The following is a 14,313-nucleotide window of genomic DNA, read 5'->3' as shown; positions in this document are numbered from 1 at the left end:
TCTTTTCGTAGGTTTCTTGTTTGTTAGCCGTCACTCCTTCAAACTTTTGCTTCGTCCAAAAATTGTGCGCCCCTCGATTTACACAACCGGAATTTCATACATCAACTTTCAAACCAACATTTGACCCACTAAGCTCGCAGCTAACAGTCAGATTTTCTTGACACATAAACGGGCCTTCCTGCGAACTCAATTTGATAACACATTGCATTGCAGGACTGCTTTAAAACACACACACACACACTGCTGCAATAACCAATTACAGAACATGTTGGAAATACAGAAAGCCACCAGCCAAGAAAGAAAATAGTAACCGTAAAAAGAATTGAAAAAGAAACTTCAAAGTAACTCGGGATGCCAAAACGCCATGCATTCAATGACAGAAAATCTTTTGTTTTTCTTTCGAGGATAAAAAGTAATACTACAAAACAAGACAAGCAACAGACTCCGTTCTGAACTCTAAGCAAACAGTCAAGTATAAGCCACACCATGCTATTGCTTTCAGCTAAGAATAATGACGTTACAGCAGAAGCTAGGAATCTAACTGTTATAAACTGTCATACTACATCTGTTCTCAACTCTGCAGTGATCACAATTATCATCATCATCACCATCGACTCGTCAAAAATAATGATCAACTAGCTATAAACTAACTTGGAAGCTAATTGATTGTGGGAGAAATTCACGAAGCGAAGGGTGGTGTAAGATGGAGACTAAAATAGACAGCTGCCTTGAAAAGTAGGATAGCATCTTTGTCCCCAGTTGATATATGTTCATCACTCCCATCATATCTTAAACAGAAGGCCGCCATGAGTGGCAAAAAAGGGAGCAAAAACAAGAGACTCAACAGCCATGAGCTTGATAAGAATGTTAAGTGAAGGCCCTGAAGTGTCCTTCAGAGGATCCCCGATGGTATCCCCAATAACAGCTGCTTTGTGTGGTTCAGATCCCTTGGGTCCAAGGGTTCTCGCATGCTCAGAAGCGCCAGCCTAGCATTAAATCAAAATTAAATAACATCAATTCCATCTCAATATTATAAATCATGTGATCACTGTAGTGCCATTTGCCATATATTTACCTCAATATACTTCTTGGCATTGTCCCATGCACCACCAGTGTTAGATGCAGAAATTGCTATCTGTGTAAACATCACGTGCAAAAGAGCAAAAATTAACAAGAATCAATCCTCAAATCAGCTTCACAAAAAGGAATTATCAAAAACTTTAATGACCTTAGCACCATGCAACAGATCATGTAGCCAATGAACGTTATGTCAAGAAATTATGTCATACCTGGACACCAGAAACAAGAGATCCAGCAAGAACACCAGAGAGAGTCTCCACACCAAAGAAGGTACCGACAATGAGGGGTGTAAGCATGACAAGAGCACCAGGTGGAATCATCTCCTTGATAGATGCATCAGTAGAGATCTTGACACAAGTTGCATAGTCCGGTTTTGCACGGCCCTCCATGAGACCAGGAATAGTATTAAACTGCCTGCGAACCTCCTCAACCATCTTTAGTGCAGCACTACCAACACTCTTCATCGTCATAGCAGAAAACCAGTATGGGAGCATGGCGCCAACAATTAAACCAATGAAGACCTTTGGAGTCAGAACATCAACTGTTGAAACTCCAGCTCGACTGACAAAGGCACCAAAGAGTGCCAACGAAACAAGAGCAGCAGATCCAATAGCAAACCCCTGGAAACAAATGAAAAGGGTAAAATTTTAAAGAATGCATAAGCACTAAAAAACCATCAACAAGAGGTTCAATTTAATGAAGCACAAGAGCCCAGCTACAGTCACTGATATTTTTCACATGATGTGCCTTAAACTACGAAAGGTAACGCCAAAAATAAACACTACACACTCTTGGAGAAGAACAATAGCCCTGGGATCCAAAGAACAAGCTATTGCTGATTGTAAACCTAACAAGCAAAATGCATCAGATAATATCACTCAGCCGCAGTTTAGATAATAACATCAAAAGGCAATAAGGCCACAAAAGGAAATATCATGATACCTTTCCAATTGCAGCGGTGGTGTTCCCAGCAGCATCAAGGGCATCAGTTCTTTCTCTTATTCTGTGGCTCATTCCAGCCATCTCCGCTATGCCTCCAGCATTATCGCTGATGGGACCATAAGCATCAATTGCCAACCCAGTAGCAATTGTGCTCAACATTCCCAGAGCAGCAACTGCAATACCATACATGGCAGCAAACGAGAAACTAACAAAAATGCTGATTGCTATAGCAAAAATAGGGATGATGACAGATTTGTATCCCAAGGCAAGGCCAAAAATAACATTAGTTGCAGCACCGGTCCTGCAGGAATCAGCAACATCTTGCACAGGACTGCAAAATTGAAGTAAAGTAACTACAGTCAAGCAGGTTTTTACTAAGAAGCACTGCATTAAAAGGCAGTAAAAGAAAATGCTCATCTTATGGAAACCTGTATGCATTGCTGGTATAGTACTCCGTGACAAAACCAATGATAAGCCCAGCCCAGAGACCAACAGCAACACACAGGAAAAGCTGCCTGCAAAACCAGAGAAGCTGTCAGTCTCGATCTGGATGAATACATGCAGAGATGTCTAATCGTGATAGCAGCTGCAAAATTGACAGGAGTGCGAAACTCGGATAGTAAAACTGAGAGAAAAAGAACCACCAAAAGTCAATAAACGTTAATTGAAATTACCTAAGGTTGTGTCCCTTCAAAAATAAAAAACAGAAACTACGAGATAAATAATGGAAAGAGGCAAAAAGCTCCACGACAAATTTTTTCTCCAATGGTATGATTCACAGAACCAAAGACAACTATCTAGAATAAAACAAAGGGTGAGGGGATTTTATATCCAGGAAGCAAAGCAGTGACCGGGTGGCAAAAGGCATCAGTCAGCTTGTCAACAACACAAGGGACATAACAATTCCTCCAGAAATCAACTAAAACAATATGAGAATTATGTTTCCAAAGAACCTTGTTGACTTTCAATATGAAAATAATGCCTACCAGTTTTTCACAACCTTCTGAGCACCAAAATTGAAGATTGTAAATGTTGGGGGCAAACAAGTCCAGGTAACTATTGCAATTCCAATAGTCATAATAGCAGTGGAGATAATAAGCTGCCTCTTCAATGCTGGTTCAATTTCCTTCACAGCTTTGATCTCAAAGAAGTCAGTAGCAAAAAGAGTTGTGATCAAGCAGACAAGAATCCCCATGGAACTAATCAGCAAGGGATACAACATGGCAGTGAAGTCATGATCGATTCCAAATGAGGAGATTGAAGCCACAACAAGGGCAGCGCATGATGATTCTGCATATGAACCAAAAAGATCAGACCCCATTCCAGCAATATCCCCGACATTGTCTCCAACATTGTCAGCAATCACCTGCAAAGTAGAAGAAAAAAAATTTTAAGTCAACTTTCCCCTTGACATTCAAAGGCTTTAACATCAAGAAAGCACTCTTGACTTACAGCAGGATTCCGGGGGTCATCTTCAGGAATGTTCCTTTCAACCTTTCCAACAAGGTCAGCACCGACATCAGCAGCTTTGGTGTATATTCCTCCACCAACTCTGCCAAAGAGAGCCATTGATGATCCACCAAGACCATAGCCAGTGATTGACTCAAAAAGGCCTTCCCAATCATCCCCATAATACAGCTTGAAGAGACTGATTGCAATATAGAGCACCAGAAGGCCATTTGCAGCAAGCAGAAAACCCATAACTGCACCAGACCTGAATGCAGTGATAAAAGCTTTTCCAACACCTTTCCTAGCTTCCAAAGTTGTCCTTGCATTGGCAAATGTAGCAATTTTCATGCCAAGGAAACCAGAAATAACCGAGGTGAAAGCACCAAGTAAGAAGGATACAGTGCTAAAGGCAGCAGTTGCAAGAGCTGGCTTGCAGAATTTCTCCTTGTTATATGTGCATGGCTGGCTCTTTGTGCTGAAGCCCTCAACAGAGCCCAGGAAGAGGAAGATGAGAATTGCAAAAGCAACCATGAAAACACCAACATATTGGTACTCAGTGAATAAAAATGATGTTGCACCTGCCACAATAAAGCACAACTTCAGTCTGTAGCATTAATAAACATGAAACAGAACACAGTACCAACAACTCTACTCCAGAATCAAGAAGATGATCACATCCAGAAACAGCAATTAAACTATAAATCTAATACTCCTTGTTACCAAAAAGAAAAATTGGATTCTTTAAAAATCAAAGGCAGCCTCTGTAGATTTTTTTTAAGGTTGTCAACGTAAAAATTTAACTCATCAAACCGTACAAAATTTGTAGGCAAGTCAGATAACGTCAGATATTAACCAAAGATGTATCCAATAAAGTTCAAAATTTGAGCAGCCAAAACTTCCTAGCAATGCAGGTCATTGATAAGCAAATTGCCAATATTACCAGAACCCCAGCTATTAAAATTTCCAGTGAAATTTATCATCAGATCCACAAACCAATTGCATGAAAAACACAAGAATTTTTGTAATCAACAGAAAAATGCAGATGTCCTAAGTCTAAAGATATAAAGAACCCGTCTCTCACAATTACAACACTGCAAGCACGAATCTAGAAAGCTTTACCAGGAAAAGATAGTGGCGAATCAACTCCCCCAGTTAAACCTTAATCTTTCACAGTATTTACCAATTAAATATTAATCCAATCTTCCAATAATCGCGGTGTACACTTATCACAAAATAACTACAGTCACAGCACTTACAACAAAAGTATTCAGTTCCCTATATCAGATCTATCCAAAGTGCCACCTCAGCATCACGTAAATACGCCATAACCTCGTTACTATCCACCTCTCCCACCCGAAACCCTAAACCCGACATTCGCCGCCAATAAGATACAAATTATCAATATAGTTCCATGACCGCCAAGAAATTATACAAAAAAAAATTAACTCAAAACAATCACTCAAAAGTACAAAGATTCAATTTGTACTAATCACTCATTATCAGTATTACAGCACAAGCAACTAAATTAAGCAAAAACAACGAAACTTTAACTTTTCTTTCGATCTTTCCTCTACTTTCAGGCTAACAAACAGAACTCCACCAAAGATCTATAAATCCAATGAAAAGCTCAAACAATTTAAGCTAAAAAAGAGGAATTAGATGTAAAAATGCACCATGGAGATCCAGACAGCTGAAATCTTACCCTCGGAGATGGCGCTCTGAATGTTGGCGCACTCAAGGACGACGTTTTGTTCATTGATGCCTTCCTCTTCTTCAATCAGGCAATCATTGAATCCATTCTTACTGTTATTATTCGCCTCTTTTCGCTCCGGTGAGAGCTTCACGCGCGAGACGAGTACCCATTGGATTAAAGAGAAGATGATTCCGATGACAGCGCACACCGGAATCACGATCTCCGTTCCTAGATCTGGCAACAACGCCATCCTTCCTTCACCTAAGCTCTAGACAACTCGCCGGAGTAACCGGCCGGAAAACTAACAGGGAAAAGATAAATAGAAAACTAGAACCCAAGACGGAGTGAGGCACAGACACTGTGAAGAATGGAAGGGTTTGGCCGAGGCTTTTATACTCGGTGGAGAGAGAAAATCCCAGGATAAGGTGGAGTAATATGGTGTAACGCGGTCTATGGGAAGCGATCGTGGGGCATCTCAATTGGACCGTCAGATTGATCGAGGTTTTAGAGAGTTGGAGACTCCATATGATCGAGCGGTGTGGAATTGTTGATGAGGTGGCGAATGGTGAAGGTGGTGAGAAAATGGCCTTGCATTAGGTTTTTTAAAAGGGGAAAGAGTTAGCGGGAATGCAGGCTAAATGCAGCGCGTTATTACACGCACTGGCTTTTTTCAATTCTTTTTTTTTTATTTGTTTTATTTATTTTTCGTTTCAGCTTTTTAAGTTGGTGATGAGGAATCTATTCCGTGCTCCTCGCAACTATCAAATGCCATGCGCTTTCTATGATGGCAAAGTACAAGTAGCTAATGAGTGCTCGCGGGACATATAATAGTTTGTGCTTCAAACGGGGGCTTCCATTTTTTATTGTTCATTTTTCTCCAAATTTTGAGTGGGGCTCTTGGAAGGATAAAAACATTTGTAAGAAGGATTAAAGAGATTTCTCCATTATTCGCCACTAATCAGGTGGATCATTCTTTGATTTTATTTTTTATAACATTATTTATGTTATAATAAATTAGAAAAAAAGTTTGATTGATGTTAAAATGAAAGAAAATATAATTAAAAGATGTTGAATTCAACTCTTCTTACTTATTAAAAAGGTATCATAATAAATTCGAAAACAAGTTTCTTTTTCAAAAAATGTTATAATAAATTAGGAAATAAGTTTCTTTTTCAATACTATTTTTTTAAAAAAAAATCATATAGTGGTACCATTGAGTCGTGAGACATGAGTTATAAATAAAGACAATTTGCATTTAACTTGAGTATAGGATGACCCCCTTGAGGGGAAAAGCCCTTTTGGACAAGCACCAACCGATGAATGGATCGTGATGGATTTTAATCATCTCGAAGAAGGTTACTTCTACGGTTTACGGGGGTGGGGGTGCATGGCCGGCAATGGACGTGTGAACAGGTTAGAGTTGCTTTGTCTGTTGTATCGTAGGATAAAGAAGATGGCATTTTTTGTGAATCAAAAAAAAAAAAAAAGGATGGCATTTTTTGGAAGTGGTCGAGCGGTAGATGTCGTTACGCGGTATTGAATGGCGTGCACAGACAGCATCGGATAATCTTTTTGTTTTTTTTTTATAAAAATTTTAATTTTATCTTCAGTCTCCAAAGTCTTTTCCGAACTTTTGAGAGGCATACATATATTTTAATGCAAAGCATGTGACCAACAAACAGTACTCATGGCTAAGTAAAAGATAGAAGTAATAAATAATAATAATTAAATTTCAGTATCTAGAAGTGATAATTGAACTGTACAATCCGCTTAGGAATCCTGCGAAATGTCTTGATCGTCTTCTTCTTCTGAATAAATGCACGGGGCAATTGATGTGATTCGCTGTATAAAAGTACAAGTGGCATTTGATGTCTAATCATCTTCTGGTCTAGTTTGGCATTTATGCAGTACTCTCCGCAAAAGCACAAACCGCGGCATCAATGGCCGAACTCCCACAAATGTTCCAGTTTTGTTGTAACAATTAAATAATTTTATTCCTTGTGGATTTTCTAATTGATCGTCCAACTATTAATGTAAGTGTCATATCTTCTTACCCATTCTTATCTAATTTTGCCAACTTACCCTGTCAGCTCATTTTTCATTTTTAAAGTGCAAGTAAAAAATCTTGAGTCCGTTAGTTCTCACTTACACTCATTCTTCCGTATCATCCTTCTTCCTTCCACTTACCCCTTCAACTTAACACCTCGCATCTAAATTAGTTATGCATTTCTTAGTATTTTCTTGTTTTTGGTTTACGTGGACTCCGTTTGATCAATGTATCTCATTTTCTTTAAACCCTTTTTATTTTAACTTTTTTTAAAGCATAGGATGGTTAGTATTTTAAGAAGTAAGAAGTGAATGAAGATTAAACTTAAAACCTATGATTATTAAAATCTTAATCTTATTCACTAGATTAAGCCCTCTTCAACCAATCAATACTAGTGTTAGCGGCACACACCCAATGCGCGTGCGATTAGAGAATAATTAAAATGAATCAATTTTGTATAATTTTTGTTTGTTACATACAACAAAATTTGTACAAAAATTTAATGAAAATTTTTGGTAGTTACAATACTTAGGATGGTTATGAGTATTTATATTGGTAAAATGTGATTAGATGATTAGAGTGAAAAATAATTTTATAAGAGTAAAATTGAAAGTTCAAAAGATGATAAAAAGTGTTTATGCCAATTGTCTTCACTCAGTCATTATATACTGTATAGACGATCTCATTTTTATACATAAAAAATATACTGCTACTCTAAGAGACGTAGGACTATACGAGAGATACGAGCTAAATGATTATTCATAATTTTTATTTTAGACGTTCTCGCACGTGTATCTATGATTTAAACGTGTCATGATTTTTTAATCTTTTTTTTTTGTGAAGCTAATAGATGAAAATGCTTAAAAGTAGGTGCAATTAACTAAGATGAAGGATTTGTTGACTAGCTTAACGAAAAAAATAGTTGAAATGGGTAAAACGAGTCACTTGAAACAGCAATATGACAATTTAAGAGCCCACCAATCCCCCCTTCCCCCCCCCCAAAAAAAAAAAAAAAAAAAAAAAGAAGTTTAGTTACTAAAACTAGACATTGTAAATCGTTGAAGGATCATTGCTACGCTATGAGCCTGTGACCTTTCTGCTTATGGTGGAGCAAAAGCTTCACCCAGTGGCAGTGGACAGATGCACCATTTGCCTGAACGAGACATAATCGTGCTTCCATTTTTCCCCCTTTTTTTTTGGGAGGAACCTGAGCAAAGATTCATCCAAATCCCTATGCCTGCCATAAACTTCTTTATTCTCTTTTTGTTTACGTCACTGGCTACTTTTTTTCCATTTCTCAAACACGCCTTTATCTTTATGCCTTCGTCTTGCAAGAATGTCTGAGTTGGAGAATGGATCAATAATTGTGAAACACCTGGCCACGTAAAAGAGCAGCAGTGTTTCTAAGGTTTTTGTTTCGCAAGAAATAGACCTCCATCGTCACCAACTCACACAAGTCTCACCAATGAATGAGGGTATCGAATCAGTTTCAAATTATTAGCTGCAAAACCACAAAAAAAAAAAAAAAAGTTATTCTTTACTCGTTTGAGTGAGACTTGATGAATTTTGGTGGTACCTCATTTCAGCATTTTTCCTTTTTTCCCCTGCGTTTGGACTTTAGAACAACCTGTCACGTACGTCCAGATGTAAAAAAATAATTGCAGAGACCACCAAGCTGGTTGAAGGTTATTCGAATATGCGCCACCAAACAAAGCTAAAAAAACGTGCATGCACAACCGGTGTTTTGCAAGTTTTTTCGACTGAACAAATTTGGGTACCAACCAGAAAAGCTTTGACAGCCAGCCCTTGTGCCAACATTTTTTTTTTTTTTTTTTTTTTGGAAAGGAAGAGGTCCCCCGTAAATGCTTCGATCCATTTTATTCACACATACCATTGCGCACCGTTCCTTAAACATGGCAAATGATACCCTTTTGCTATGCAATACAAAAATGCAGCAGAGTACAATTGACAGTGGCTATTTTCGAGCCTCGATCTGTTACAATAAGATTTAAAAAAAAAAGGCCGCGATATACGTTACAATAAGGCTAATCTTATCGCTATATATTTTTTTCTTTCCTCTTTTTTTTGTTTGTTTGTTTTAACACTATGATTTTTACAGTGTGTCTAACGGGTGCCTGTAGAGCAATCGTTAATCTATGTTTCAGATGTTATATCTGTGAAAATATAAAATTAAGTAGAGAAAGTAAATAAATATAAAAAATAATAGGTAAAATTAAATAAGAAAAGTGTATAAATACAAGAAATAATAATCATTGTTAATATGTGTATGTATATGATAGATCGAATGAATGTTAGGTGTTATAAGAAGCGTTCTAAAAACACCCGTTACAAAAACTAATTTTTAATACGTACTTATTTTTCACACACAAAGGTGATGAAAAGTATTCTAACTTGCGACCTTTCATTCTTAAAATTTTTTTAATAAAATTAATTACTTTCTTTCTTAAATAATGTGAAAAAAATTAAATTTATTAAAATAGGACGGAAGGAGTATATATATATATAAAGACATAGAAATATTTGGTTGGGAACTTCGCATTATCTGGAAATAACTCGGATGACTGAGCGCGGGCTACGGCGATAACAAATCAGTGAAAGGAGACTTGTGTGTGTCTAGAAGCTGGCCTGACCCACCATGTCCTCAATATCGGTGAAGCCAAGAAGATTGATTGGTTAGAATTTTGGATAATCTTCCAAATTAATTGCAATTGGATAACCTATTACCTACCATCCAACAAACAAACGCTGTCGTTGAAGATTCCACGCACGCTGTCACTGAAGGATTAGCAAATGAGAAAAGGATATAGAGACTTGCTTAGTTGCTCGAAGGTCCGGGCTGGACACGTAGATGCACTTTGGAAGTCAAAATCCAGCACAACCACTTTTTCAGGTTGCAGTTAAATATCTCCATGTTTTGTCCAAAAAAAATATTTCATGTTCAAAGAATTTCCATAAAATCTGTCAAGTTCGATTTTTTTTTCCATTTTATCCCAAAATACATTTTTTTACTCCCTCAAATCATGCAATCAGAATCGAAGTTATATGCAAATTTAATACTTGACTTAGCTGTAGCTCTCAGTGAAATATATTTAATGAAGGAGACAGTTTCCAAAATAAAAAAAATATATATTTTTAGATAAAGTAATTGGATAAATACTTCGGCATTCCCAATGAAAATTACCCTTTGTTATCTCCACATTTTACTCTTTAACCTCTACCCCTTCCCGCATCTCCCCTATATGATTTGACTCATTGACTCCAGCCGAGTTAACGAACTCTCTCTCTCTTTTCCTCCCGAACCAAACGCAAGAAGGAGAAAGAAAAAATGCCTGGGGAAGAAGTTTTCATTGGGTCCATTGATCAAGGCACAACCAGCACAAGATTCATCATCTATGACCGATCAGCCAAACCTATCGCATCTCACCAACTGGAGTTCACTCAGTTCTATCCACAAGCAGGGTAAAGTTCCGCTCTTTAGAATATCAATAATCAGAAAGTTGCTATTTTTTCTCTCCAACTTTGTGAAAATTTCAATCTTTTTATCGGGTTAAGTATTGGGTTTTTTTGTAGGTGGGTTGAACATGATCCCAATGAGATTCTTGAGAGCGTCAGAGTTTGTATTAGCAAGGCGATTGATAAGGCGACTGCAGAAGGACATAATGTTCATGGTGGATTGAAAGCTATTGGCCTTACTAATCAGAGGGAAACCACTGTTGTTTGGAGCAAATCCACTGGCAGACCGCTCTACAATGCCGTTGTTTGGATGGATATTCGTACCAGCCCTATCTGCAGGTCAAAAAAAAATGTTTTAATGAAGTTTTCTATTGATTCTTTGGTTTATCTGATGTTCTGATTCAAAACTGTACTCTTGGATCGAGAAATTTGTTGGTTTATGGCATAGGTAAAAGTTTAGCTGTTAATGTTTTATTGGATTTCCAAACATTTGATATTTTGCATATCCCGTATTTGTCCATAGTTGAATGGCTTCTACGTGAGATTGGATTTGGTTGATCATGATTCTGGACTTTGCTTAATAATTAGCTATAATTATTATTTTTGCTTGGTTTGACTTTTGGTACTATTATCTGTTTTTGTGTAGAAAATTGGAGCAAGAGTTACCTGGGGGAAGAACTCACTTTGTCGACACATGTGGCTTGCCGATAAGCACTTATTTTAGTGCTTTGAAGTTGTTGTGGTTGTTGGAAAATGTTGATGCTGTCAAGGAGGCTGTGAAATCAGGGGATGCCCTGTTCGGGACTATAGATACGTGGTTAATTTGGAATTTAACAGGGGGGGTTGGAAATGGTTTACATGTCACTGATATTTCCAATGCATCGAGAACCATGCTGATGAATCTGAAAACACTTGACTGGGATAAGCCTACGTTGGATGCATTGGGAATTCCGAGTGGTATTTTACCAAAGATCATTAGTAACTCTGAGATCATTGGAAACATCACTGAGGGATGGCCGATTACTGGAATTCCTATAGCAGGATGTCTTGGTGATCAACATGCAGCAATGTTGGGGCAAGCTTGTCGGAAGGGTGAGGCCAAAAGCACCTACGGTACGGGGGCTTTTATACTTCTAAACACAGGAGAGGAAACGATCAAGTCAAATCATGGGCTATTGAGCACTTTGGCCTACAAGCTTGGGCCAAAAGCTCCCACCAACTATGCTCTAGAAGGCTCCATCGCTATTGCTGGGGCGGCTGTTCAGTGGCTTAGGGATAGTCTTGGCATAATTAGCAGTGCAAGTGAAATTGAGGAGTTAGCCTCGAAGGTTGACTCGACTGGTGGAGTCTATTTCGTGCCAGCGTTTAATGGTTTGTTTGCTCCCTGGTGGCGTGATGATGCCCGAGGAGTTTGCATTGGGATCACAAGGTTTACAAACAAGTCACATATTGCTCGGGCTGTCCTTGAGAGCATGTGCTTTCAGGTGAAAGATGTTTTGGATTCCATGCACAAAGATGCTGGAGATACCGGTGAGACTAAAAATGAAAAGGGGGAGTTTTTACTTAGAGTGGACGGAGGTGCAACAGTGAACAATCTTCTGATGCAAATTCAGGTAGGTTTTTCCACGTTCAATCTGTAGATCAAATTGCATCATTTGTCAATTACTCATGGATTTCAAACTTTCGTGTTGCTGTCAACTTTATAGTATCCCTACTTGCTGAATATCTACCTACACTTGACGAGTTTGCAATCTGTTCTCTTCTATGAAAGCTTTAGTCAAAAACAAAGAATTTTCCATGTTGGCTTGGTACATAGAAAACCAATCGCGTTAACAAAAGTATGTCTGTTCTGTTGACTCTTTACTGCTGGAGGGTATTCCTGTGGTAATAGGGGAAATTTTTGGTGCTCCTTTGATGTTTTCAGTTGATTTATATGGATATTCCTTGGGCCTTTATTTTCCATGTTCCTTGTATCTGCTTCCTGACTTTTTCTGTCTTAAGTTGATAGTTTATGGAAACATTAGTTCTTGTGTGGCTAGATAAGCATCATAATCATAAAATTCAATTCTGTTAAAAATGATCTGCAGGCGGACTTGCTGGGTAACCCAGTAGTGAGACCGGCTGACATAGAAACAACTGCACTTGGAGCAGCTTATGCGGCTGGATTAGCCGTTGGCATATGGACAGAAGATGAAATATTTTCTGCTGGGGAAAAGATGAAGAAAGCGACTACCTTCCAACCAGTTCTAGAGGAAGGATTGAGGAAGAAGAAAGTGGAATCTTGGTGCAAAGCTGTTTCACGAACTTTTGATTTAGCTGATTTATCTCTGTAATTATCCCTCGCCTACAATGTGACATATTCTCAACTTTCGGTTATCTTTTCTTATTGTCTTCGTTTCCCTCATTGATAAAGCTACTTCGGATGACTTCCTTGATCTTCTTCGGTTGAACCTCGCTTTCGGTACTACTTTGCAGGAAAAGAGAAAGGACCTGATTTTATAACCATGCTTGAATCGCAAATCACAAATACCTTTGCTAAACCTCTGCAGTATGATACAGTTTAGGTCGCCATTAGTCCTGCATGCCTATAGATAGAGTTCCAACTTTCAAATGTTTGTTTGCCATGCATTTTATGGTTACAAAAAGTGTCCGTACTCCATACTGTTAATAAACACACAGAAACGCTCAGCCGACGTCTCCGAAAGCCAAATTACCCTTGCATCCGGAGCCATGTAAATTGTCAAGTTCTTGTGATACCGAGGAATCAATAGACCTTGGATGACCAGACAATTGTTCTGGCGCACCAACAGGCTACTTTCATTCGTCCCAAGACTTACAAGTTCAAGCTTCTAAAGTACCAGGATATGGTTATACTTGCTTTAAGAAGGCTTAATGCATTATAATGAACCTTGGGCAGTGGAACACACATACACCTATCCTCAAGGCTAGAAGTGTCAAAATGGATGACTCGAGCGGATTCGGCGGATTATAATTGAATAATGGATATAAATGAGTACTCGTTTATGAATCACTTCAACTCCAGCTTATTTTATTTTTTTATTTTTACGCATGTTTTATTGGACAAGAAATAACGGTATTTTATTGTTATTAGATTGATATTTGAATTTTATTATTATTTGAAGATTTTTAAATGTATTTATCATTTCATTTAGTTTCATAATAGAGGATAAAATGATTAAATTAAATATTTTATTTTTTAAAAACACAAAAGCGGTTGTAAAATAAAAGCACTAAATTTAAGCTTTTATTAAAAGTACTTTTAACATCAAAACCTCCGTTCCTAATTTTACGAAATGATATTTATTAAATGGCCCAAAAGTACATTTAGCACTTAAAAGTGCTTTTTAATCAAAAGCACGACAATCCAAATGGGCCCTAAATGTAAGAAAGAAAGGGAGATTCAAATGCACACCCATATTTTTTCCATCCAATTACAAAAGACTCGAAGATCTAGCAGAACTAAAGACAACACCTGAGTTAGAAAAAAATGATGTACTATTTGATAAGAATCACAAAATACATACAATTAGTGTCCCGGGACAAATGAGAATGTGTAATTTGACCTGAATGCTTCAGGCAGGCAAATGTTGCATATGCATACACAACA

The 14,313-nt window shown here is 37.8% G+C and overlaps 2 protein-coding genes across 2 annotated transcripts; one reads left to right on the top strand and one right to left on the bottom strand.

Moving 5' to 3' along the window:
* Nucleotides 1-352: 352 nt before the first annotated feature.
* On the bottom strand, nucleotides 353-5,536 carry LOC113739634 (pyrophosphate-energized vacuolar membrane proton pump-like). The gene is made up of 8 exons (XM_027266899.2): nucleotides 5,174-5,536; nucleotides 3,475-4,049; nucleotides 3,009-3,388; nucleotides 2,451-2,537; nucleotides 2,023-2,353; nucleotides 1,290-1,700; nucleotides 1,076-1,135; nucleotides 353-986 (listed from the first exon to the last, which is right to left on the bottom strand). The coding sequence occupies exons 1-8, from the start codon at nucleotides 5,412-5,414 to the stop codon at nucleotides 783-785; spliced, it is 2,289 nt and encodes a 762-aa protein (XP_027122700.1). The 5' UTR covers nucleotides 5,415-5,536; the 3' UTR covers nucleotides 353-782.
* Nucleotides 5,537-10,433: 4,897 nt separating this feature from the next.
* Nucleotides 10,434-13,120, top strand: LOC113739919 (glycerol kinase). Its single transcript, XM_027267335.2, has 4 exons — nucleotides 10,434-10,691; nucleotides 10,803-11,024; nucleotides 11,332-12,298; nucleotides 12,773-13,120. The coding sequence occupies exons 1-4, from the start codon at nucleotides 10,558-10,560 to the stop codon at nucleotides 13,016-13,018; spliced, it is 1,569 nt and encodes a 522-aa protein (XP_027123136.1). The 5' UTR covers nucleotides 10,434-10,557; the 3' UTR covers nucleotides 13,019-13,120.
* The last annotated feature ends 1,193 nt before the right edge of the window (nucleotides 13,121-14,313 follow it).

This window comes from Coffea arabica, chromosome 4c, assembly GCF_036785885.1.
Source record: "Coffea arabica cultivar ET-39 chromosome 4c, Coffea Arabica ET-39 HiFi, whole genome shotgun sequence".
NCBI lineage: Eukaryota > Viridiplantae > Streptophyta > Magnoliopsida > Gentianales > Rubiaceae > Coffea > Coffea arabica.
The sequence above is the reverse complement of the archived record's forward strand: the minus strand, read 5'-3'. Positions and strand labels throughout refer to the sequence as shown.

Coding starts and splice junctions, on each gene's coding strand:
- LOC113739634 (XM_027266899.2), bottom strand. CDS start 5,414: ATGGCGTTGTTGCCAGATCTAGGAACGGAGATCGTGATTCCGGTGTGC. Junction 2,538..3,008: donor CAGAAGGTTGTGAAAAACTG/GTAGGCATTATT, acceptor CTGGTTTTGCAG/GCAGCTTTTCCTGTGTGTTG. Junction 2,354..2,450: donor TATACCAGCAATGCATACAG/GTTTCCATAAGA, acceptor TCAATTTTGCAG/TCCTGTGCAAGATGTTGCTG.
- LOC113739919 (XM_027267335.2), top strand. CDS start 10,558: ATGCCTGGGGAAGAAGTTTTCATTGGGTCCATTGATCAAGGCACAACC. Junction 10,692..10,802: donor CAGTTCTATCCACAAGCAGG/GTAAAGTTCCGC, acceptor GTTTTTTTGTAG/GTGGGTTGAACATGATCCCA. Junction 11,025..11,331: donor CGTACCAGCCCTATCTGCAG/GTCAAAAAAAAA, acceptor GTTTTTGTGTAG/AAAATTGGAGCAAGAGTTAC.